Source organism: Pongo pygmaeus, chromosome 2, assembly GCF_028885625.2.
Source record: "Pongo pygmaeus isolate AG05252 chromosome 2, NHGRI_mPonPyg2-v2.0_pri, whole genome shotgun sequence".
NCBI classification, from domain to species: Eukaryota; Metazoa; Chordata; class Mammalia; order Primates; family Hominidae; genus Pongo; species Pongo pygmaeus.
In genome coordinates this window covers 58,405,397-58,432,583 of record NC_085930.1, presented here as the reverse complement: position 1 = coordinate 58,432,583, position 27,187 = coordinate 58,405,397, and the positions used below count along the sequence as shown (strand labels likewise).

Genomic DNA, 27,187 nt, shown 5'->3' with positions numbered 1-27,187 from the left:
GCGTCTTGCATCTTTCACTTAGAATCATGTTTTTTATATTTTTATTCCACAAGCTTTTTTCCACTTTTATATTTATTTATTTATTTAAAGAGGCAGGTCTTCTATATTGCCCAGGCTACCCTCAAACTCCTGGGCATAAGTGATTCCCCCCATCTCAGCTTCCCAAGTAGCGGGGACTACAGGTGTGCACGACCACACCTGGCTTTCCATTATTTTTCTTTTTTTTTTTTTTTTTTTTTGAGATGGAGTCTCGCTCTGTCGCCCAGGCTGGAGTGGTACAATCTCAGCTTACTGCAACCTCCGCCTCCCAGGTTCAAGCAATTCTCCCGCCTCAGCCTCCAGAGTAGCTGGGATTACAGGTGTGTGCCACCATGCCCAGCTAATTTTTGTATTTTTAGTAGAGATGGGTTTTCACCCCGTTGGCCAGGCTGGTCTCGAACTCCTGACCTCAGGTGATCCACCAGCCTCAGCCTCCCAAAGTGCTGGGATTACACGTGTGAACCACCATGCCTGGCCTACATACCACAAATTCTTTACCCATTCATCTGTTAATGGACACAGGCTGGTTCCATATTTATGCTATTGTGATAGTGTTCCAGTAAACATGTGAGAGCAGGTATCCTTTTGATAGGCTGATTTCTTTCCCTTTGGATAGATACTCAGTAGTGGGATTGCTGGATTGTATGGTAGGTTTTTTGTTTTTTTGAGACAGAGTCTTGCTCTGTTGCCCAGGCTGGAGTGCAGTGGCATAATCTCGGCTCACTGCAAGCTCCGCCTCCCAGGCTCATGCCATTCTCCTGCCTCAGCCTCCCGAGTAGCTGGGACTACAGGCGCCCGCCATCATATCCAGCTAATTTTTTGTATTTTTAGTAGAGATGGGGTTTCACCGTGTTAGCCAGGATGGTCTCAATCTCCTAACCTCATGATACGCCCACCTCAGCCTCCCAAAGTTCTGGGATTACAGGCGTGAGCCACCATGCCCAGCTGGTTTTTGTTTTTTTTTTTTTTTTCTTTAGTTGAGACTGAGTCTTGCTGTAGTTGTCCAGGCTGGAGTGCAGTGGCGCAATCTCAGCTTTTAGCAGGATGAGCCGCAGACAAAACCTCTCAGACATCGAGTTGTAGAAGGAAGGGCTTTATCCAGCTGGGAGCATCAGCAAGCTACTGCCTCAAAATCTGAGCTCCCCAAGTACACAATTTCTGTCCGTTTTAAGGGCTCACGACACTAAAGATTTCACATGAAAGGGTCGTGATTGATTTGAGCAAACAGGCGGTACATGACAGGGGCTGCATGCACCGGTGGTCAGAGAGAAACAGAACAGGGCGGGGAGTTTCACAATGTTCTTCTGTACAATGTCTGGAATCTATGAATAACATCGGTTTCTAAGTTATGAGTTGATTTTTAACTACTGGGTTTAGCCCAGGCAGGCCGAGGCCTGGTTTCGGGCCTGGTGCCGGGCTGCCTGTCTTTGATTTTACTTCCTTGTTGTTTTTTTCTTAAAACAGGTACTGAGTATAAAACAATATGAGAGGGTCTCTCTCTTTCCTCAGGCTCACTGCAACCTCTGCCTCCCGGGCTCAAGTGATTCTCCTGTCTCAGCCTCTCAAGTAGCTGGGATTACAGGCGCGCACCATCATGCCCGGTTAATTTTTGTATTTTTAGTTGAGAAGGGGTTTCACCATGTTGGCCAGGCTGGTCTCAAACTCCAGACCTCAAGTGATCCGCCCGTCTCGGCCTCCCAAAGTGCTGGGATCACAGGCGTGAGCCACTGTGCCCGGCCTCAAGTCATGTTATTATAAACTAAAATTAGCAATTAGGAGAGACTTTAGAAATCTGCCCATGCATTCTTGTTTTACAAATCCAAAACCAAGGCCTAAACAAGGTGAAAGATTTGTCTGGGGTCTGGAAGAGTACCTAGCTCTGTTCTGAGATCTCTAATTTCCATGACAGCTTCTTTTTAATTTATAATAATGATTGGCTTTACTCCAATGTCATGCTTGCCCCCCCCACCCCACCCCCAAGTGACTAAAACGTAGAGATGTTTGCTTCGTTCTTGTACTTTCTTATTTTTGTAAGCTTTCTTCCTAAAATGCCTGGAACAGCCCCTCAAATGGAAGGCTGGGACGTGGTTAGGAAGGCGGGCACTCACACACCAGAAGGGAACTCTCTAGGGCCGCTGGCTCCTTTGTTTCTTCCTCCTGGGTTCCTAGTTCCATTGCGGCCCCCTCCCTCTCCCTCCCTCTCCCTCCCTCTCCCTCCCTCACCCATCAGCCAGTCGCCCAGCTACCAGCTACCAGAGGCTCCGCCCCCTTCAGGGACCAGCCGCCCTGACCCAAAATGGCGCCAGAAGCTTCGGCTGTGAGGGAAGTGAGCTCACGCTACTCCGGAAGGGAAGGCGGGAAGGGAGCGGGGCGGGTGGCTGTGGGGCTGTGGGGCTGTGGGGCTGTGGGGCTGTGGGACTGTGGGGCTGTGGGGCTGTGGGGCTGTGGGTAGGGCGGCGGCCGCGGCCCTGGCATTCACGCTTGGGTCTGGAGAAAGCGCGAGAGACTCACCGGCTCCCGAGAACCTAGTCGAGGGCCCGGGCCAGGGGCATAAGAGGAAGTTGCCCCGAGTGGCTCGCCTCTGGCCCTGGGAGAGGCGGCCCCGGGAGCCGGCGTCCCGCCCCTGGCGGCCTCATTCCCCGACCCTCCTCCCGGGCTGCGCGCGCAGGCCCAGGCTGTATCTCGGGGGCTGCGGCGGGAACTGCCGAGCGGTCTTGACTGGACCCACTGCCTGAGGACCTGCGGAGGAGAAGAGGGAGCGCGGCGGGTCAGCCCCGAGGTTAGGCCGCGGGTCCCCTGTCCCTGGCGCTCCGTCCTTTTCCCAGCCGTCTTGGTTACAGAATCTGCGACCTCCCCACACTCCTTCTCTTTTGAGTATGTCACTTAAGTCTTCTCGCCGGATGCTTTTTCCTCATTGCTTTTGCCGGAAAGGAGAGAGATACATGTGAAGGATATCTGTCCTCGTTGCTTCCCCTGCCCGCTTAAAAGTTTAACTTCTGTGGGAATGTGTATCTTCCTTTTCTGGACCATTTGACAGTCCCGCCCCAGCCGCCGTGTGATTTAGCAACCGGTATCATATTCAGATCAAATCTTAAAAAAAAAGTCACCTACAGAACTACAGAATTGTTCTCTCCCGCTCAAGAAGGGCAAGTGGACTTTGGCGTTAAGATGCAGGGGGGTGAACCAGTGTCCACAATGAAAGTCTCGGAGAGCGAAGGAAAGCTGGAGGGCCTGGCCACAGCGGTGACCCCGAACAAGAACAGCAGCTGTGGAGGTGCAATCAGTAGCAGCAGCAGCAGCAGCCGCGGTGGCAGTGCAAAAGGCTGGCAGTACAGGTATGGTCCTTTCTCCAAAATTATTTCCTGAGGTGGAGGTAGGGGTGAATATTCCCTGGAGGCTGCATCCCGCAATTATTGAAAGATAAAAGTTTTTTCACTGGCTTCCAGAAGCTACTGATACATCTCGTTTGGATCTGGACCTCGCCTAAAAGATTTAATCCGTTCATTTGTTCATTCAACAGGTATTTATGGAAGACCTTTTGAGGAATACAGAAATGTATCCCTGAACTTCCTTTACAGTCAGAGAGTTAATGCTTCCTCAGATTTAATTCTGTACTCACTTCTGCTTTTGCCTGTGTTGCAATTTATTTACAAGCCAGCTTTCTCTGATAGACTGCGAGGGCAGGAACTGTTTAACTCAGCTTTCTCAAGAGGCTAGCAAATACTGGTGCTCAAAACTTACTTGTCCAGAGATTGTCCAGAATCAGAAAAGATTCTTGTCCTGAAGGTATTTGTGACTTGGAAAGGGGAATGTACATAAATAATTGGAATACAAGGACAAAGGTAGAGATCCTAATGCCTCTGATAGACTAAACCTGAGCCTGGAGATGTTCAGTTTGCCTTGCTCAGGCCACTTCAGTGCTCTCTGTGTTGATGAGAAAGTCTATATCTGTTAATTTTCACTAATATGAATGAACAACTTAAGGAACAGGAGGAGAGTCCTGGAGAGGCAACAAGTTTTGTTTTTGTTTTTTCATATATGAAGTGTAGGGAGAAAGAACTATCCAGAACCTTAAGAATGAATGAAACAAACCAGCACATCCCATCGTATTGGAACTAAAGGGATGAATTCTTAAGTTTTGATTGACTCCTATGTGCCTAACTGTAGTCCTTTTTAGCCTTTGTGCTTATTTGTGCTTGTGAAATTTTTGTGAAACTTGGAAGGGGTTAAAGCCAAGATTTTGTGAGGGATATACATTTATCATGAATAATATTCATATGTATGAAATATGCATGATTGTATTAACATACAGAAGTGAAGTATAGAAGATTATAATTTTTTTTTTTTTTTTTTTGAGACAGAGTCTGGCTCTGTCACCCAGGCTGGAGTGTGGTGGTGCGATCTCAGCCCACTGCCACCTCCACCTCCCGGGTTCAAGCGATTCTCGTGTCTCAGCCTCCCGAGTAGCTGGGATTACAGGCTTGCGCCACCACACCTGGCTAATTTTTGTATTTTTAGTAGAGATGGGGTTTCACCATGTTGGCCAGGCTGGTCTCCAACTCCTGACCTCAAGTGATCAGCCCTCCTCTGCTTCCCAAAGTGCCGGGATTACAGGCTTGAGCCACCGCGCCTGGCCAGAAGATAACTTTTTATTGGTAAGTGACTGTAGGATAAGAAGATATATTCAGTTAATTTGAGAGGTCTAGGCCCACTTTTGGAATCAGCATGATTTTTTGTGTGTGTGTGTGACCTGTGACAAGGGCCGCGGGTCCCCTGTGCGTGGCGCTTCGTCCTGACCTGCTATGGGGCTGTGGGTGGGGCAGCGCCGCGGCCCTGGCATTCACACTTGGGTCTGGAGAGAGCGGGGAGTCTCTTAAGTTGGTTGTGGGGTGCCTTCGAATGTTATTTTTGGTTTACAACTTTCTTGGTGATATTGTTTGCAGCGCAACGGTTTTTAATTTTCATGAAGTCTAATGAGTTTTTTCTTCTCTTGTTATAGTTTTGTGTCACATCTAAAAAACGATTGTGAAGTTCAAGATGACAAAGATTTACACTTATGTGTTTGTCTAGGAGTTTTGTTTTAGTGCTTATGTTTAGGTTTCTGATGCATTTTTAGTTCATTTTTCTTTATGATCTTTTTTTTTCTTTTGTGAAACATCTACATATGTGTTTTTTATACATTTCCTATTAGGTCTTAATATTTTTCTTTTTAATATGCTTGATATCTCTTATTAAAATGTCAACATTAAATACCAATATTCCTTTAAAAATATTATGTTGATTTTTCTTCTTTTGAATAGGTAAAGGGATGTGTATATACAATGAAACATTTCCTTTACATACTTTCCCAGCCACTCTGTTTCCTTCTCTGGAAATGCTATCTTTTACTGATTTCTTGACTATAATTCCAGAGAAATTTATATTAGTTCTTTATTTAGTAAACATGTGATGACATGCAATATATTTTAATTTTGTATAAATTGCTATACTTTCTGCAAATATTTCACTAGTCCTCAGATTTTAATTTTTTTTTTTGACATACAGAAAACTTTTAAGTCAGACCTCTTATTCCTCTTTTCCATCCATTTCTAATTATAAAAAGTAACTTTTATAAATACTTGGTTTTGGCTGGCACTGTAGCTCACCCAAAGTGTTGATCCTTAGCACTTTGGGGCACTGAGGTGGGAGCATCACTTGAGCCCAGCAGTTTGAGACTAGCCTGGGCAACATAGAGAGACCCCATCTCTACAAAAAATTAAAAAATTAGCCAGGCATGGTGGCATGCCTACTCAGGAGGCTGAGGTGGAAGGATTGCTTGAGTTCTAGGCTCCAGTGAGCTGTGATTGTGCCACTGCACTCAAGCCTGGGTGACAGAGCAAGACCCTGTCTCAAAAATAATTAAGTAAATAAATAGTTGTTTTCATGAAGTTTTAAAATAATTTGGTAGTTTTACAATTTAACTTTTTTTTTTTTTTGAGACAGGGTCTCTCTCTGTCTCCCAGGGTTGAGTGTGGTGGCTCCATCATAGCTCACTGCAGCCTTGAACTGCTAGGCTCAAGTGATCCTCCTATTCAGCCTCTGGAATAGCTGGGACTACAGGTGCACACCACCATGCCCAACTAATTTTAAAATTTTTTTCCAGAGGCAGGATCTTGCAATGTTGCCCAGGCTCATATTTAACTTTTTAATCTATCTGGAATTTATTTTGAAATTTAGTGTGAGATGGTGTATCTACTACTGCATTACAAATTACCCCCAAATTTAATATATTAAAACAGCAGCATTTATTATTTCATAGTGTCTTTGGGTCAGGAATCTCAGTGCAGCTTAGCTGGGTCTTCTGGCTCTGAGTCTTTCTGAAGACTGAACTGGGAAGGATTCATTTCCTAGCTTATTCGTGAGACTCTTGGTGCAATTCAGTTCCTTTTGGCCCATTGGACAAAGAACTCAGTTCCTCATGAACTGATGGCCAGAGACCTCCTTTGGTCACTGGCCACATGGGCTTCTTCACAGAGCATCTTACAACTTGGCAGCTTGTTTCTTGAGAATGGGGAAGTAAGAGGACTAGAGAGTGCTAGCTGGAGAGAAGTTACAGTCTTTTGTAACCTAAGCACTGAGGTGAATTCACATCACTTTTCACTGTTCTTCAGAAGCAAGTCCCACAAAAGGGTGTGAGAATACCAGCAGTCGGGGATTATTGGGATTCATGCCAGAAAATGCCTAGGCAGTTAATATAATAGACTCAAGATTGTAAAGACTAGAGGGGAGAACAGACTTGGGGAGTCAAATTATGTATCTGGTTTTAGGTATGTCCAGCTAAAGTTGCCAGAATGTTTAAGTGTCTTATCTAGCCAGTCCTCAGAGATATGGAGTATTGGAAATGTAGATAATTGTCTTTATATTATCCAGAATGTTTTCACATCTGTTATCACATTTAATCCTCACAACTCTGGAGGAAGATAGAGCATTATTATCCCTATTTTGCAGTTAAAGAAAACCTAAGTCTAAATGACAATATAGACTTAGACAATATAGTACATGAAGTTATATATTGCATGTAGCTAAGGTTACATAGCTAGTAAGTGGAAGAACTTTTATTTCTAGATAGGTGTTTACATAGAGGTATTAAAAGTAGATAAACTCTCTAAAAGGAATGAATAATTATTGATAATAACTAGTTTGGTACATGGTTGGTTTTATGGTTTACTCATGTTCTAACTTACGTAGCAAATATTTTTGAGTCTCTACTATGTCTGAAGCACTCTTTTATTAATGCCAAATTAATGTGCACACCCAAAACAACGAAAGAATGAATTCTAAGGCTTATTTTAGGAGGATCATCAAAATAATCAGGAAAAGGAAGGGCATCAGTGGCATTTACAAAATAATCTCATGATGACCTTTTGAAAAAAAAAAAAAAATTTGTTGAGACAGAGTTTGGCCCTCTTGTGCAGACTGGAATGCGGTGGCCCTCTTGTGCAGACTGGAGTGCGGTGGCACATCTTAGCTCACTGCAACCTCTGCCTCCCAGGTTCAAGTCCAAGTGATTCTCCCGCCTCAGCTTCCCAAGTAGCTGGGATCACAGGCACTTGCTACCACACCCGGCTGATTTTTGTATTTTTAGTAGAGTTGAGGTTTCACCATGTTGGCCAGGTTGGTCTCAAACTCCTGACCTCAAGTGATTCGCCCACTTCGGCCTCCTGAAGTACTAGGATTACAGGCATGAGCCACCGTGCCTGGTCCTTTTGAAAAATTAAACTTAAGAACTTAATTTATTAGATTAGCCTTGTATTTTCTTGTTTCCAGAGTAATTTATATTCATACGATGTCAGCTTTCTTTACCGTTTATAGAGAAGATAGATTTCCCAGTTCTGGGTCTTTCCTTCCTTTTTCATAGTGAATATTCACACTTTATAAAATGTGCATGTTTTCATTATTTTTGTATTCTTCATGTCAGCTTGTAGAGAAATTCACAAATCTGCAAATATGCCACCTGCTTATTAAAATTGGCAGAAGAGAACTATTCAAAAGAGGAACTGAAAGACAAACCAGGGTGTTTGATGGCCTGCTGTTTTTTTAAATTTTGAGCTCCTCACTGACTAATCATATTAACAGATAAATCTGTTTTCCTCATTAGCAAACAGTTATACTTTTCAGTAAATGTATAAAAGTCTGCAAATGTGTAGTATAGAAATAATTTTTGTGGTCAGACCACAATAATTTTGTGGTTTCTTCCACTGTCAATACTATTATAAGGAAAAGTGCCTGTTTGCGGATGAGAAAAGGAGATTGGCCTAAATATAAATGAATGTTCACGGTCTTAGAGGTTTTTCCTCTTCTTTTGAGTTGATTTGAAGAAAAAGTCATAAGTGTCTGCTTTTTTTTTTTTTTCTCTGCAGGGGTTAAAGGAAAATTGATACATATTTCTATACTCTAGTTTTTGTTTTCTGTGTCTGAAATCTGCTATAGATGCTGGTAAAAACAAGAGAAAGATGATTGTAGGCATGTAACTGGAAACTATACAATATTATTCCAAAATCTAGTTAGAAGTATACCAAGTCTTGAGGAGCAAGATTTGGTTTATTAATAATGTGCTGTGATTTCTTAGTTTCCTTACATTTTTGCACTACATATCTTTTTTGGTTTTTTTTTTGAGATGGAGTTTCGCTCTTGTTGCCCAGGCTAGAGTGCAATGGTGCAATCTTGGCTCACCACAACCTCTGCCTCCTGGGTTCAAGCGATTCTCGTGCCTCAGTCTCCCGAGTAGCTGGGTACAGGCAGGCACCACCCGGCTAATTCTTATATTTTTGGTAGAGACGGGATTCCACCATGTTGGCCAGGCTGGTTTCGAACTCCTGACCTCAGGTGATCTGCCTGCCTAGGCCTCTTAAAGTACTGGGATTACAGGCGTGAGCCACCGCACCCGGCTTTGTCTACATTTCTAATCATTTGTTGTAGATGGGATACCTAAAAGCGAAATTCTAGGGCCAAAGAGTGCTAACATTTTTAAGACTCTTGGCAGGAGGGAGGACCCCTCTCTTGACTTTATACTTTTTGTTATAGATTAAAATACAGTTAGACTTTATTTTGTTTGCGATTTTGAGTATACAGTCTGCGAGTTGAATTTTTTGGGGAGGAGGTGGGCAGGCTATTGAGAATTGTCTCATGGCTTCATAGAAAAATTATGTTTCTTTCTTCCCATTGCTTAATTCATTCAGCAAATAAACACTTATTATATCCCAGGCTATACACTAGCTGTTGCAAGGAATATCTCTTAATGTCATTAGCCTTTTCCTCAGCTAAGCAAGCCACTCCCCCCTTCATGCTATTTGTTATCCTGAGAATGGACCAAAGTGCTAAGCATTTTGGGAGGATACTTTTTGCCTAGTTGAAAGTATGGATTTTGACATGTGACTTGCCTGGTACCTCATATTTACTGACTACAACTTGGATAAATTCCTGCCTGTAGTTAAATACCTTAAGGTATTGCTATTTGGCTTTTCCAGGAAAATAGAACCAATAGGTAGATAGATAGAGAGAGATATTATGAGGAATTGGCTCATATGACTGTGGAGCCTGAGAAATCCCATAGCTCTGTTGTCTACAAGCTGGAGAACCTCTTGACATTATCGTCAACCTTTGATGTTACTTCCAGCTGGCTCTGCCCTCATCATTCCATTAAACTGTTATCTCTGGGTTGTAAGTCTAATGAGTCTTCTCAGTCTTTGTCATATCTTACTTTATCAGTAGCACTGAACTTTTCTTTTTTTTTTTTTTTTTTTTTGAGACAGGGTCTTACTCTGACGCCCAGCCTGGAGTACGATGGCAGGATCTTGGCTCAGTGCAACCTCTGCCTCCCAGTTTCAAGCAATTCTCCTGCCTCAGCCTCCCAAGTAGCTGGGACTACAGGCATGCACCACCATGCCCAGCTAATTTTTGTATTCGTAGTAGAGACAGGGTTTTACCATGTTGGCTAGGCTGGTCTTGAACTCCTGACCTCGAGTGATCCACCCACCTCAGCCTCCCAAAGTGCTGGGATTATAGGCATGAGCCACTGTGCCTGGCCTGAGACAGAGTCTTGCTCTGTTTCCCAGGCTGGAGTGCAATGGCACGATTGCAGCTCACTGCAGCCTCCACTTCCTGGGCTCAAGCAATCCTCCCATCTCAGTGTCCTGAGTAGCTGGTATTACAGGTGTGTGCCACCCTGCCTGGCTAATTTTTAATTTTTTTTTGTAGAGACAGGATCTCACTGTGATGCCCAGGCTGGTCTCAAACTCCTGGCTCAAGTGATCCTCCCAAAGTGCTGGGATTACAGGTGTGAGCCAAGGCACCTGTCCACTGAATATTCTTGACCACAGACTTATCTTGAAACACTTTCTCTGGTTTCTGTCTTTCCATACTCCTAGTTTTCTTCCCACTACTCAGTTGTTCCTGATTTCTTCTCTGTATTCCCCTTGCCCTTAAAACTTTTCCTTAGAGATTTCTCTTAGACCCTGCCCATCTCTTGCCATTTCGTAATACTTCCTGGGTGACCTTGTTTACTGCTGTAACTTCAAATACCAGTTATATGCTTATATGCTGATGACTACCAAGCCCTAATCATGCTGCCTTACTGGATATCTCCCTGTATAGTCCTGCAGGTTCATTAAATTTAACATCTTAAATTGGAACAAATCCAAAATTTCTCTGTGATCCCTATCTCAGTGAAGGCATTAGTTATCCACCCAGTTGTTCCAGCTGGAAATCTGAGTGTTGCTCTTGTCCTTTCTCTCTCACTTTCATTCTTTCTGTCTCACTTCACATCTAATCAGTCATCAAATCTAGTCATTTCAGCCTTCTCACTCACTACTGAATCCTATGTATTTGTTTAATGCCTTTTTTATTTGTATGGCAGCTGCAAATGTAGTCCCATTGTGTGTCTTTTCCAGTAGCAGGAACCCATGTTACTGTCTTTTTCTTCAAGGAAATATATTTCTCTTAGATTAGATTATAGATTTGAGTTGGAGAGTTATTAGTTATTGCCTTTTTGATTTTCTTATGCTTTTCAATGGTTTTTCAGAGTGCTGTGCTTTAGTAGGTATTGAGTAATTGTTTTGAGTTGAAAGGATTTGAAACTGTTTAAAAGGTAGCTTAATTTTAAAAACTTTTATATATCTTAAGTCTGATAAAGAAAGGTTAAGAAATAAGTATGTTGCCGGGCACAGTGGGTCACGCCTGTAATCTCAGCACTTTGGGAGGCCGAGGCAGGTGGATCACGAGGTCAGGAGTTCGAGACCAGCCTGATCAACATGGTGAAACCCCGTCTCTACTACAAATAGCAAAAGTAGCCAGGCGTGGTGGCACACACGCACCTGTAATCCCAGCTACTCGGGAGGCTGAGGCAGGAGAATCACTTGAACCCAGCAGGCGGAGGTTGTAGTGAGCCAAGATCGCACCACTGCTCTCCAGCCTAGGCGACAGAGCGAGACTCCATCTCAAAAAAAAAAAAAAAAGAAATATGTATGTTATAGTAATGGAGGTTAAAGAATTGAAGAAGTTATTATTAAGATATTTAAGAGAAAATGAGTATCAAACTATACACAATGTAATAAAGCCACTTGGCAAAGTTTAATCAGTTATTTTTATAGACTATCAGCTTCCACTACTAATCCCAATTAAATGTTAACAAGTTTAAAAGATCAGAAATATACCCAGTTTCTTGAGCAGTGAAGTTTTTGGAGGACTGAAGAAGAAATTAACTTTCTCATAGCTTATTTTTTAGTGTATTAGTCTGTTTTGGACCATCACTTCTATTTTATAGAACACAAAATAGTATAATATAATCAGATATGTGGTATGTTCCCACTTCAGTAGCTAGATTTTATTCATATTAACAGACACACATTAAAAATATTTTATAACAATTTGCACATTTTATTTTATTTACTGTTTTTAGAGATGGGGTGGGTCTCCCTATGTTGCCCAGGCTAGTCTCAAACTCCTGGACTCAAGGAATTGTCCCACCTTGGCCTCCCAAAGTGTTAAGATTACAGGCATGAGGCACTACACCAGGCCCTGAAAATTCACACATTTTAGATAGGAATAAAGCATGAGAGTTAGAGATACTGTACAGTAAGTCAATTATAAGACTGTAGAAGAAAAGAAAGTGTGAACCAGCTGTTCAGTCACGGAGCACTTTTTATGCTGACCACCAGATGGCACAGTTGTTCCACACCAGCTGGTTGCCTTCAATAGTGGCTATTGGGATACATGGAAAAGGGTAAGAATGAGGGAGGGACGTTGCAACCAGCTGTTCCAAAGAATAGGATGTTTTCAAGTTGGTTCTTTGTAATCTGGAGACAGCTGTTTTATATAATAAAAATAGGCCAGCAGTTTACTTACTTGAATTTCTGGTTCTTTTGAAACTAACTTTATGCTACTACCAAATAAACCATGTCAATATCCTTATAGTTTTGTTTTGTTTTTTCAGAAAGCTAACTCTTTAGATATATGAGTCAACAAAATATTAATAATTTAGAAAATTAAACAGAACATTACTATGATGTGAAATATGAAGATACACTTAGAGCCAGGTGCAGTGGCTCATACCTGTAATCCCAGCACTTTGGGAGGCTGAGGCAGGCTGATCACTTGAGGCTAGGAGTTTGAGACCAGCCTGGCCAACCCATCTTTACAAAACCCCATCTCTACTAAAAATACAAAAATTAGCTAGGCATGGTAGTGGGTGCCTGTAGTCCCAGCTACTTGATAGGCAGAGGCAGAAGAATCGCATGAGCCCCAGAGGCGAAGGTTGCAGTGAGCTGAGATCACACCACTGCACTCCAGCCTAGGCAAAAGAGCGAGACTCTGTTGCAATTAAAAAAAAAAAAAAAAAAAAGATACACGTGGGATCTTTTTAGCGATTGATGTTACTGAAATTGTACACTTTTAAAAATTTGTGGCTCATGCCTGTAATCCCAACACTTTGGGAAGGCAAAGTGGAAAGATCACTTGAGCCCAGGAGTTTGAGAGCAGCGTAGGCAACATAGTGAGACCCCCCTCCATCCCCACAAAAATAATTAAAAATTAGCTGGACATGGTTGTACGTTCCTATAGTTGCAGCTACTCAGATGCTGAGGTAGGAGGGTCACTCGAACTGTTAAATGACTGATATAGATAATTAGATATGACCAAAATGGGGAGTACTTTCAGTAATATGAGAGTAGTGACTAAATAAAGATGATGTATTTTATTTATTGCTTTGAAATAAAAATTTTGTATTTCTCAGGTATAGATAAGTATATATAAGGTTTTAAGAAGGTTTTGCCCCATAGTTCACATACATTTGAAGAATATATACAGTCTTAAAACCAGAGGAATTGAACTGTAATTCAGTTGTGATATTTTTTATTACATGCTAATGGCTATGAATTGACATTTATGTAGTAATGAAAGCTGGGTGTAGAGAACCTAGATTAAAGAGTAGTTCCCAAAATGGCGAATTATGAAATATCTTGGCACTTTGAGAAAATATTTAGGTTGTATACTACCTCAAACCTCTTATGGATTGATGCAGAATGTAAGCAAATATTCAGATTATGGAGCAACTGGACAGAATGGAGAAAGAGTAAGTTTTTCTGTTTTTTTGTTTTTGTTTTTGTTTTTGTTTATGATGGAGTCTCACTCTGCCACCCGGGTTGGAGTGCAGTGGTGCAGTCTCAGCTCACTGTAACCTCTGCCTCCCGGGTTCAAGTGATTCTCCTGCCTCAGCCTCACAAGTAGCTGGGATTATAGGCGTGTGCCACCACGCCTGGCTAATTTTTTGTATTTTTAGTTGAGATGGGGTTTCACCATGTTGGCCAGGCTGGTCTCGAACTCCTTACCTCAGGTGATCCACCTGCCCTGGCCTCCAAAAGTGCTGGGATTACAGGCATGAACTACCATGCCCGGCAAAGAATAAGTTTTTCGGGAAGCTGAGCTGTGTACTAAGTACCTAAAACAGAGGAGGAACTCTTTAGGGGAATACAGGGGAGCCAAACAAAAAATATAGCTCTCTGCTTTTCTAAGCAATGTATCTCAAAATAACTGAAATAAATAACTTGATTGTGACCTGGGCCGGAAGTATAAGAACTCTAGCAGAAACCCAAGTGGCTGTATTTCTAGAGAAGAAGTCTTTCCTCTAGTTGTAGGCTTTATTTATTATTCTTATTTATTTATTATATGTATTTAATAAAGAGAGACAGGGTCTCATTATGTTGCCCAGGCTGGTTTCGAACTCCTGGGCTCAAGTGATCCTCCTATCTTGATCTCCCAAAGTGTTGGGATTACATGTGTGAGCCACTGCACTCAGCCCTTTTTTTTTTTTTTTTTTGGAGACGGAGTCTCACTCTGTTGCCCAGGCTGGAGTGCAGTGGTAAGATCTCAGCTCAGTGCAACCTCCGCCTCCCGGGTTCAAGTGATTCTCCTGCCTCAGCCTCCCAAGTAGCTGGGACTACAGGCACACACCACTACGCCCAGCTAATCTTTGTATTTTTAGTAGAGATGGAGTTTCTCCATGTTGACCAGGCTAGTCTCGAACTCCTGACCTCAAGTGATCCTCCTGCCCTGGCCTCCCAAAGTGCTGGGATTACAGGTTCGAGCCACTGAGCCCGGCCACCCCATTTATAATATAATATTTGTAGTATATTTGTTTTACGTTTATGTAATTTTATATTTGTATAATGATTTTACATTTGGAATATTTATAATAATATATAATTTATGAGGTATTGTACTTGTTTTGAGGAAATTGATGAAGTCCTATAGATATGAAATTTGGGAGATTAAATGCCTCTGTTGACCTATACATTTTACTTCTGAATAAAATTTGAGGTATTTATAGAGCATATATGTATCTGCAGCTATTTTGAAAATTGTACCATTATCTTCCTGGGATTTCTTCTAATTTTTACTAACTTTGGCTTTTTCGTTTTGAAACAGTGATCACATGGAAAATGTGTATGGCTATTTAATGAAGTATACCAACCTTGTCACTGGGTGGCAATACAGGTAAGTGTGATTATTTGTGTCACATCAGTCTCTCCTAAGAGACCATAAATAGGGCCCAATAATTTTATATTTTGATATTACTTTAGACAGACATGACTGGGAAACCTTTTAGAGAAGGATTTCCCACAGTTTCTAAAAGTTTGGTGACTTCTTCTTAGAGGGTGGGAAAAGTTGACATCTGTCCAAGTAGCAGCCTTTAAATGCCTCGGATGTTACTATTAAATGAGGATTAAAATCGCTTGTTCACCTGGCTTGGGCATTTTGTACTTGCAGAAGTTAGGTTCTTAGGGGAAGAGAAATAGGGGTTTGGAGGCAGCAAACACATTTGTGTTAGGTTCCCATCTTGTGCCAGATCCACAGCTTCTCTCGGATCTTGGAGAGCTTAAGTAACCAGCCAAGGATCACACAAGCTGTCAGGAAGCAGGAAAACCAGCTATCTCAAATACTTTGTAGAATTGGTAGTTGTGGGGCAGGCATATTAAACGGGATCAAATTGTCTACCAAGTTCTATTATAGAACAGGCTAACGTAGAGTGCCAGACTTCTCCAAACCCAAACATGAATTTTTTTTTTTTTTTTTTTGAGAGGGAGTCTCAGTCTGTCACCTAGCTGGAGTGCAATGGCATGATCTCGGCTCACTGCAACCTCCGCCTCTGGGGTTCAAGTGATTCTCCTGTCTCAGCCTCCTGAGTAGCTGGAATTACAGGCATGCGCCACCACACCCGGCTAATGTTTGTATTTTTAGTAGAGACGGGGTTTCACCATGTTGGTCAGGCTGGTCTCGAATTCCTGACCTCAGGTGATCTACCTGTCTTGGCCTCCCAAAGTGCAGGGATCACAGGCGTGAGCCACCATGCCTGGCCACCCAACATGAATTTTAAAAGTTTAAAACTTTTTAGAGTTACTTTTCATTTTATAAATTAATTAATTAATTATTTTTGAGACAGGGTCTTGCTCTGTTGCCCAGGCTGGAGTACAGTGGCATGATCTCAGCTCACTGTAACCTCCACCTCGGGCTGAAATGATCCTCCTGCCCCAGCCGCCTAAGTAGCTGGAACTACAGGCATGCACCACCACACCCGGCTAATTTTTGTCTTTTTTTTTGTAAAGACAGGGTTTTGCCATGTTGGCCAGACTGGTCTCGAACTCCTGGATTCAAGCAATCTCAACTCATCCAGCCCTTTTTAGAGTTACTTTTTTTTTTTGAGATGGAGTCTCACTCTGTCACCTAGGCTGCAGTGTGGTGGTGCGATCTCAGCTCACTGCAACCTCTGCCTCCAGGGTTCATGTGATTCTGCTGTCTCAGCCTCCCAAGTAGCTGGGATTACAGGTGCATGCCACCTTGCCCAGCTAGTTTTTTGTATTTTAGTAGAGACGGGGTTTCACCGTGTTGCCCAGCCTGGTCTCAAACTCCTGAGATCAGGCAGTCCACCCGCCTTGGCCTCCCAAAGTGCTGGGATTACAGGTGTGTGCCACCGCGTCCGGCCTAGCGTTCCTTTTTACAAAAGGGGCCAGATGAGGTGACTCACACCTATAATCCAAGCATTTTGGGAGGCCGAGGCGGGAGGATCACCTGAGGTCAGGAGTTCGAGATCAGTCTGGCCAACATGGCAAAACTCTATCTCTACGAAAAATACAAAAATTAGCTGGGCATGGTGGTGGGCGCCTGTAATCCCAGGTACTTGGGAGCTGAGGCACGAGAATCGCTTGAACCTGGGAGGCAGAGGTTGCAGTGAGCCAAGGTGGTGCCACTGCACTCCAGCCTGGGCAACAGAGCATGACTCCATCTCAAAAAAAAAAAAATTATTACACTACTTAAATCGGAATTTCTGAAATGTATTTTTGAAAGTAGTTAATCTAGAACCAAATCAGAATTTTTTTTTCCAAAGTGTATTAGTATTTCATCAAATTCTTTTCCAGAGTGTATCAGCATTTCATCATTTAGTTTCAAGGTCCTTATGTTTCAGCATCTCCAAGTGCAGCTTTTTCATTTTTAAACAGGAGAAGTAATCTTTAGTTTTGACTTATTTAATGATTCATTCACAAAATCTTTTTTACCGTTATTCTTGTTGTATATTTCACTGATTAAATCTTAAATCACAATGCATATCTTGCCTAGTATATCTTGCCTTAACCTCAGAGCTCATATTTTGATTTATTTCTGGTGAATTTTAAATAAAAATTTTCACTACCATTTGTCCTTTGGCAGTTTACCCTCTGTTAATGAATTCTGGGGAAAAATCTGTCTCTGAAAGGATACGGTATCTTTGCTTCCTTTCGTGCATTAACTGATAGACCTCTTACTTAGTAAATGCCTCTCCCTCAGCTGAAGGGTTTATATCTTTTATTAAACTCATTCAATTTTTTTTTTTTTTTTTTTTTTTTTTTTGAGATGGAGTTTTGCTCTTTTTGCCCAGGCTGGAGTGCAGTGGCTCAATCTTGGTGCACTGCAACCCCTGCCTCCCAGATTCAAGCGATTTTCCTGCCTCAGCCTCCCGAGTAGCTGGGATTACAGGCATGCACCACCATGCCTGGCTAATTTTGTATTTTTAGTAGAGATAGGGTTTCACCACGTTGGCCAGGCTGATCTCAAACTCCTGACCTCAGGTGATCCGCTCGCCTCTGCCTTCCAAAGTGCTGGGATTACAGGCGTGAGCCACTGTGCCTGGCCTAACTCATTCAATTTTTAGTAATCTTCACTGCTAGAAAATTCAGTGTAGTGTTTCCAGGTACCTCTTGAAATGCTTTTAAATTTTATTTTTAAGAGCAAAACCCTGAAATGTGTAAGTAATTGGAGTTTGCTTTGCTTTAGTTTGCAGAGGGAAAATGTTTACAAATTATGGATTTTAAAAAATCATTACAGGTTTTTTGTTTTAAACAATGAAGCTGGGCTGTTGGAGTACTTTGTGAATGAACAGTCTAGAAATCAGAAACCTAGAGGAACTTTGCAGCTTGCAGGAGCTGTAATATCACCCAGTGATGAGGATTCTCACACCTTCACTGTAAACGCTGCCAGTGGGGAACAATATAAACTCAGAGGTATGACCAAAATATGAGAATTAATACTGTGATTTTCTTTTTTTGAGAAGTTGGTGTCTTACATGCTTTCATATGGGCTTTGGAAATAGAAACTACTGTTATCAGTGATGTAAATACAATATTCTGAACCTTGGAACTGCTTTGAGAATTTATGAAATCTTTTGTAATAAATAACTGTTTTCAAGTGGGACAATGTATGTTTGTTTAGGACTGGCCCCTCTAAAAAACTGTGTAGGTGAAACTCTGATTACTGGAAATCTAGAAACATAGACTTTAAATGATATTTTTTATATATTTCACCCCTTTACTTGGTTTAGTTTACATGCCCTTTTTGCAGTTTTCAGTAACTAATGTACATTATTGGGATTTATTATAATGTCATGCATTAAAATAATGTATAACTTCTGTTAAGATAAATTTAATTTGTGTAGAAGTTTTTTATTTAATAAATACACAAAGTATAATGGTAATCCTAAGTGAGCATGCTCCTGCAGATCTGAAAGTATTGATTATACATCAAATAATTAAGGGGTTATTTCTTTAAATAACCTATTTTTATGAGTTACAACATGTCAGTCTCTCATCCTCACCTCACTGCATGTAATTTATCCTTTTAATGAAGTAACTACATCCAGCTACTGTGTTCCCTAACAAGGTTGGTGCTTTGGCCTCTTTCCTGCCTCCCTCCAGTCAGGGAAGTTTGCTCTAGTGAGAGTAAGACCAGTATCTGCTTTTCAGTGATCTGATCTTCATACTGTAGGCGATTAATTGTGTTCCAAAATAAATAAATATAAAATAACTTTTACATTCTTTTAACAGCTACAGATGCAAAAGAGTGACAGCCTTCATACTGTGGGCGATTAACTGTGTTCCAAAATAAATAAATGTAAAATAACTTTTACATTCTTTTAACAGCTACAGATGCAAAAGAGCGACAGCACTGGGTTAGCAGACTTCAGATATGTACACAACATCATACTGAAGCTATTGGAAAGGTATTTAGATTTATATACAATATTAATATACAAAAATGAGGAAGGAATATTTTTTATTTTTTGCCTTTTAAAATTGAGATACTATTCACCTACTGTAAAATTCACCCTTTTAAAGTATATACTTATAATCCTGTGGTTTTTAGTATATTCACAAGGTGGTTCAACCATTATAACTTTCTTTTTTTTTTTTTTGAGACGGAGTCTCTCTCTGTGGCCCAGGCTAGAGTGCAGTGGCGCAATCTTGTCTCACTGCAACCTCCGCCTCCCGGGTTCAAGTGATTTTCCTGTCTCAGCCTCCCAAGTAGCTGGGACTACAGGCACGCACCACCACACCCAGCTTATTTTTGTACTTTTAGTAAAGACAGGTTTCTTTACTAAAAAAGTTGTTTCTTTACTAAAAATGTTGGCCAGGCTGGCCTCGAACTCCGACCTCAAGTGATCCGCCCACCGTGGCTTCCCAAAGTGCTGGAATTACAGGTGTGAGCCACCACACCCGGCCGCATTGCAGCTTTCTAATTTCAGAACATTGTCATCCCTCCCACAAAAAAAATTAAAAATCCGGAGCCACTAGCAGTCACTCCCTGTTCTCTCCTTCCCAATCCCCTAGCAAACTCTATTTTCTATTCCATGGATTTGTCTATTCTGGGCATTTTATGTAAATTGAACCATATAATATGGGGTTTGTTGTATCTGGTGTCTTTCATTTAGCATGTTTTCAAGGTTCATCCATGTTGTTGCATGTATCAGTACTTTATTCCTTTACTCCTTTTTTAAGACTAATATTTTATTGTATAGATATACTACTTTTTTTATCCATCAATTGGTGGACATTGGGTTATTTTCATTTTATAGGCATTATGAATAATGCTGCCATGAACACTTTCAAGTTTTCATAATGAAAACATTCATTATTTTAATGAATGACATTATAAGTGTTCAAGTTTTTATGTGAACATATGATTTCATTTCTCTAGGGTCTGGGAGTAGAATTGCTGGATCACGTGATAGTTCTGTTTAATTTTTTGAGGAACTGCCAAACTGTTTTCCAAAGCGTCCACACTTTTTTACATTCCCATTAACAATATATGAGAGTTCTCATTGAGAGTTCTCATTTCTTTTTTTTTTTTTTTTTTCTGGAGACAGAGTCTTACTCTGTCACCCAGGCTGGAGTGCAGTGGCACGATATCAGCTCACCGCAACCGCCGCCTCCCGAGTTTAAGCGATTCTCCTGCCTCAGCCTCCCAAGTAGCTGGGACTACAGGCGCCCGCCACCACGCCCGGCTAATTTTTTGTATTTTTAGTAGAGATGGGGTTTCGCCGTGTTGGCCAGGCTGGTCTTGAACTCTCGAGCTCAGGCAATCCACCCGCCTCGGTCTCCCAAAGTGCTGGGATTACAGGTGTGAGCCACCATGCCCGGCGAGAGTTCTAATTTCTGTACATCCTTGCCAACACTTGTTATTGTCCTTTAAAAAAATTATTATGGTTATCTTAGTGGATATGAAGTGGAATCTTATTGTGGTTTTGATTTCATTTTACTAATGACTAATCATGTTGAGCACCTTTTCATGTGCTTATTGGTTAGTCATTTGTATATCTTCTTTGGAGTGTTTTGAAAAATATTTTTCAAGGTGAAAGGAGAGTCTCATTACTTGAAATCTGAGGTTAGAGATGTCTAAAAAGTAATATATGGGCAGCATATTTAAAAGATTTCATACCTAGGTGATAACTTGTCTTTTACTATTTTTTTTAATCATTCTTCTGGTGGTTTCCCCCAGAAGTGAATTTTTAAAAACTGTAATTTTGGCCTAAAACCTAGTCTTCAGGAAATCCAGCACAACAGCTTTTCTCATTCTGCAAGGTTCTAGTCATTGTCAGTGAGAAAGTACTAGTTTGTATCAAAGGATACTTGGCATATTACATTAGGAAATGTATTATATTGCTGAGTGCATTTTTCGTGTTAATCATGGTGTTTAAGGCTGGGTGCAGTGGCTCACACCTATAATCCCAGCACTTCGGGAAGCTGAGGTGGGCAGATCACCTGAGATCAGGAGTTCAAGACCAGCCTGGCCAGCATGGCAAAACCCTGTCTCTACTAAACATACAAAAATTAACTGGGCATGGTGGTGCATGCCTGTAATCCCAGCTACTCAGGAGGCTGAGGCAGGGGAATCGCATGAATCTGTGAAGCGGAGGTTGCAGTGAGCCGAGATCACGCCACTGCACTCCAGCCTGGGCAACAGTGTGAGACTCAGTCTCAAAAAGAAAAAAAAAAAATTCGTGGTGTTTAAAAATCTGAAATTAGAAACTTTTTGTTATTCTAATATTTATAAAATGTGAAAGAATATTTTTTGACAGCACAAAGCTAGAAAATTATTTTCTAAATAAATTACCAGTTTACTTTGGGATATGTAAAATGCTTAAGCTTTGAGTATCTCAGATTTTATTATCTTTGGAAATGTTCTCATAGTCAATTCTGAAGTTAATTTTAAACGCTGCTCATGTGTAAATCTTAAGTGTATGGTAGTTAGATGGTTAGAAATCCTAAATTAAAGAAGAAAACAAAAGGAATGATTTTCTTTGTCTATCAGAATAATCCTCCTCTGAAGTCACGGAGCTTCTCACTTGCATCTAGTGGTAATTCTCCTATATCGCAGAGGAGACCAAGTCAAAATGCCATTTCTTTTTTTAATGTTGGACATTCCAAACTGCAATCAGTGAGCAAAAGAACTAATTTACCTCCAGACCATCTTGTGGAAGTCAGAGAAGTAAGTATGAATTAAAGTCGAGTTAAAATGCACAAAATGATCTTACTTGCTTGGTTTTGTCACAAAAAAACTTAAATACTGTTTGTGTCTTCAAGGGCCTTCATTGTTTCCCATCTAGTATGCTGAGATAATTTTTAAGTCATAAACATTCCCTGAATATATAATGTCCTAAGTTTCCTCATGTCTGTCACGTACTAGGTACGTGGTCATTTTTCAAAAGTGTGTATCTTTCAATTCTCAAGTAAAAGTACAGACTCCTTTTATGTAAATTTTATGATCAAAAGGGTAATTAAGCCTAGTGGGAAGGCTCTATAGCCAAACAGGTGATTCTTTAAAAAAAAACAAACTGATATAGGCCAGGCATGATGGCTCAAGCCTGTAATCTCAGCACTTTGGGAAGCCAAGGTGGGAAGATTGCTGGAGCCCAGGAGTTTGAGACCAACCTGGGCAACAAAGCCAGACCCTGTCTCTAAAAAAAAAATTTTTTTTTTATTTTAGCTGGGGGTGGTGGTGTGCACCTGTAGTACCAGCTACTCCAGTGGCTGAGGTGGGAGAACTCCTTAAGCCTGGGAGTTTGAGGTTGCAGTGATTTATGATTGTGCCACAGCACTCGAGCCTGGGTAGCAGAGTGAAACCCTGTCTCAAAAAATAAAAAAACAAACAGTGGTGGGACACGGTGTCTTATCCCTGTAATTCCAGCACTTTGGGAGGCTGAGCCCAGGAGTTTGAGACCAGCCTGGGCAACATAGTAAAACCTGTCTCTAAAACAAAACAAAACAAACAAAAAACTTTTATATATATAACTGATATATATATAGAGAGAAACTGATATATATATATAAAACATTTCAAACGTATAGAATCATTAAATCTTTGATGTTGCCTTATATCACCATTTCTTTCTTTTAAACTGTGTACCAAGTAATTCTAGTTAATAAAACATGCAGTTCGTTAAGTTCTAAATATTAAGTTCCAAATATATGTATAGAACATATAGAATATATAACAGAACACAACAGAATTCTCATATCAGTTTCTGTATTCAATCTACTGTAATATGTTGTTTTAGTTGAACTACAGGATGAAAATTTGGCCATTCACAGATAATGTGTTTGGAAAAAAGAGGAACATTGTAATAGCCTTTTTAGATAATTGTGGCTATTCTTTGTTACTATACCAAAACTTGACACCTGATAGTTTCTTAAATGTTAGATGCAGTGTGGAATCGAATACATATCGGTGAACTTTTTGTATTTCGTTACATGAAAATCCATTGGTCTGTCCTGCACTTTGAATGGGTCTTTAACCTATCCATGATTTTGTAACACTGTGCAGGCATGCATTAGTCATTTTGGAGATATTAGTTTACAGAGTTATGCAGATCTTGCAAATATTGATCCATTTTATTATTATACAGTGAGTAAAATTCACATTTATTAACATCCCCAGTGTCATCAGAAAAGTATTGGGAAGCTGTCAGATATATCAGATAAGGTTGTGCGAAATTCTGATTTTCATTTTAAAGCTCAAATTTTGTAATTGGTAACAAATACTGTCTTTTTAATTGATAGCCTCATTTTATTCAATCTTGAGAAAATGTCTACCTCATTCCCCAAACCTGAATCTCCATAGTTTCTTTCTGTCATTCTTTCACATCTGAATAGTAGTCCATAGAAAAAAAAAAACAGCTAATTCAGCTTACAAGTCAGTCACAGAAGTGCTTTTTCTCTAGGCAACCTCTGTGTATTGGTATGCAACAGAAGTGCTTTGTATATACTTCCCACCTTTTATATAGAGAATTTTTTAAATGTGTACTTGAGTCAAGATGTAGTAAATTTAATGATTTTTACTGCTTTACAAGGACATTCTTCAGTAAATTGGCTTTTTTTTTTTTTTCCTGTGAGTTCATGGCAGGTAAAGAATACAGTGACCACTAGTGGGTTTGGTGTCACTGCCTTTTCACTATCATTCCAGAAGTTTTACCCACCATTGCTTTTACGCCATTAATGCAGATGTCACCACAGTGAAAAAGGCAAATAACTTCTTTGAATTAATATAAAAATAGTTTGACTTCACAGACTCTCTGAAAGGAGTCTCACAGGGTCTCTGTAGAGCACACTTTGAGAATTACTGTTCTAGAATTATCCAGTTCCAGGAGGTTGTGATGCAAAGATATAAATTGGTGTGAGTTTGAAACGAACATTTTAATCAGATCTATGGATAAGTTTAGTGTTAGATGAGGTAGCAGTTTGTAAAAGCAGTTAACTCCTTTTTTTTTTTTTTTTTTTTTTTTTTTTGAGACGGAGTTTTGCTCTTGTTGCCCAGGCTGGAGTGCAATGGCACAATTATGGCTCACTGCAACCTCTGCCTCCCAGGTTCAAGCAATTCTCCTGCCTCACCCTCCCACATGGCTGGGATTACAGGCATGCTGCAGGCATCCACCATGCCCGGCTAATTTTGTATTTTTTTAGTAGAGACAGGGTTTCTCCATGTTGGCCAGGATGGTTTCGAACCCTTGACCTCAGGTGATCCACCCGCCTCGGCCTCCCAAAGTGCTGGGATTACAGGCGTGAGCCACCGCACCTGGCCTAAAAGCAGTTAACTCTTGTGAGTAGTATCATATTGTCCTTGAAAATGAATTTATTACAAAAGCTTTACTTTATTAAAATCATCTGTTTCCTATTTACTGTTTCTTATTAGTACTACTTGTCAGTTCCCTTCCTTTTCAGTCCATGCTTCATGCTGGTACTATGCTATGCCCTGTGAGTAACTCAAATGACCAGTCTAGTAAGTGAGACAGAAACTTAAAACACAAGTGATTAAAATCACAATTCTAATTTGGTTTTCAGACAAATTATATGCCACCTGAATGATATACTCCTATCACTACGATTGCCATTTCTAGCTACAAAACACAGGTTCACCAAGTTTTCAGCTTTCTTGAAGTTTTCTTTTTTTTTTTAAAGGAACTGGTTTTATAGTGTCAAGGAACCATCACTAAAACAGTTTCACAAATCACTTTTCCATTTCTTTGAATATATTTGATTAGCTAATTTGTTTTGGAGAGAGCCATTACCAACTTTTAACATTTATGCTATAATTATATACTTTGTTTTAAAGCAGACTCTGCAAGTTATACACACACACACACACACACACATGCACACACACACTATACTATATATATCTTTAGATATATATCTTACTATATTTATATCTTGCAGTCTGCTTTAAAGTATGTGTGTGTATGTATGTGTGTATATATATACACACACTATATATATAATATGTACATATTTTATATATATATATAATTAGTCCATATTCACACTGCTGATAAAGACATACCTGAGGCTGGGTAATTTATACAGAAAAAGAGGTTGGATGGACTTACAGTTCCACATGGCTGGAGAGGCCTCACAATCATGGTGGAAGGCAAGGAGGAGTAAGTCACGTCTTACATGGATGGCAGCAGGCAAAGAGAGAAAACTTGTGCAGGGGAACTCCTCTTTATAAAACCGTCAGATCTTGTGAGACTTATTCACTATCACAAGAATAGCATGAGAAAGACCTGCACTGATGATTCAGTTACCTCCCACTGGGTCCCTCCTACAACATGTGGGAATTCAAGATGAGATTTGGGTGGGGACACAGCCAAACCATATCATTCTGCCCCTGGCCCCTCCCAAATCTCATCTCCTCACATTTCAAAATCAATCATGCCTTCCCAACAGTCCCCCAAAGACTTAACTCATTTTAGCATTAACTCAGAAGTCCACAGTCCAAAGTCTCATCTGAGACAAGGCAAGTCCCTTCTGCCTATGAGCCTGTAAAATAAAAAGCAAGTTAGCTACTTCCTAGATATAATGGGGGTACAGGCATTGGATAAATACAGCCATTCCAAATGGGAGAAAAAGGCCAAAACAAAGGGCTACAGGCCCCATGCAAGTCCAAAATCCAATAGGGTAGTCAAAGCTCCAAAATGATCCCCTTTGACTCCATCTCTCACATCCAGGTCACCCTGATGCAAGAGGTGGATTCCCATGGTCTTGGGCAGCTCCGCCCCTGTGGCTTTGCAGGGCACAGCCTCCCTCATGGCTTCTTTCATGGGCCGGCATTGAGTGTCTGCGGCTTTTCCAGGCACATGGTACAAGCTGTCAGTGGATCTACCATTCTGAGTTTTGGAGGACAGCAGCCCTCTTCTCACAGCTCCACTCGGTGGTGCCCCAGTAGGGACTCTGTGTGGGGGCTCTGACCCCACATTTCCCTTCCACACTGCCCTAGCAGAGGTTCTCCATGACAGCCCCGCTCCTGCAGCAGACCTCTGCCTGGGCATCCGGGTGTTTCCATACATCCTCTGAAATCTAGGCAGAGGTTCCCAAACCCCAATTCTTGACTTCTGTGCACTAGCAGGCTCAACACCACATGGAAGCTGCCAAGGCCTGAGGCACCTGAAACCTCTGAGGCCACAGACGAGCTCTACGTTGACCCCTTTCTGCCATGGCTGGAGCACCTGGGACACAGGGCACCAAGTCTCTAAGCGGCACACAGCATGGGGACCCTGGGCCCGGCCCATGAAACCAGTTTTCTGCTAGGCCTCCAGGCCTATGATGAGAGGGGTTGCCACGAAGACTTCTGGCATGCCCTGGAGACATTTTCCCCATTGTCTTGGGAGTTAACATTCGGCTCCTAGTTACTTATGCAAATTTCTGCAGCCAGCTTGAATTTCTCCTCAGAAAATGGGGTTTTCTTTTCTACTATGTCATGAGGCTGCAAATTTTCCAAACTTTTATGCTCTACTTCCCTTATAAAAATGAATGCCTTTAACAACACCCAAGTTACCTCTTGAATGCTTTGCTGCTTAGAAATTTCTTCCACCAGATACTTAAGTCATCTCTCTCAAGTTCAAAATTTCACAAATCTCTAGGGCAGGGGCAAAATGCCACCAGTTTTTTTGCTAAAACCTAACAAGAGTCACCTTTGCTGCAGTTCCCAACAAGTTCCTCAATTCCATCTGAGATCACCTCAGCCTGGACATTATTGTCCATATTGCTATCAGCATTTTGGGCAAAGCCATTCAACAAGTCTCTAGGGAGTTCCAAACTTTCCCACATTTTCCTGTCTTCTTCTGAGCCCTCCAAACTGTTCCAACCTCTGCCTGTTACCCAGTTCCAAAGTCGCTTCCACATTTTCAGGTGTCTTTTCAGCAGCTCCCCACTTCCGGTACCAATTTACTGTATTAGTCCATATTCATGCTTCTGATAAAGACATACCCGAGACTGGGTAATTTATACAGAAAAAGAGGTGGATGGACTTACAGTTC

The 27,187-nt window shown here is 41.2% G+C and overlaps 1 protein-coding gene across 1 annotated transcript in view; it reads left to right on the top strand.

Moving 5' to 3' along the window:
* The first annotated feature begins 2,311 nt into the window (after positions 1 to 2,311).
* The window catches only part of OSBPL11 (oxysterol binding protein like 11), a 67,158-nt gene continuing 42,282 nt past the window's right edge, over positions 2,312 to 27,187 (top strand). The window contains exons 1-5 of the mRNA XM_054480756.2: positions 2,312 to 3,374; positions 14,998 to 15,066; positions 17,929 to 18,104; positions 19,020 to 19,099; positions 21,688 to 21,864. Coding sequence (XP_054336731.1) covers positions 3,208 to 3,374; positions 14,998 to 15,066; positions 17,929 to 18,104; positions 19,020 to 19,099; positions 21,688 to 21,864 — 669 coding nt within the window. The 5' untranslated portion in view covers positions 2,312 to 3,207. The remainder of the gene's footprint in view (positions 3,375 to 14,997; positions 15,067 to 17,928; positions 18,105 to 19,019; positions 19,100 to 21,687; positions 21,865 to 27,187) is intronic.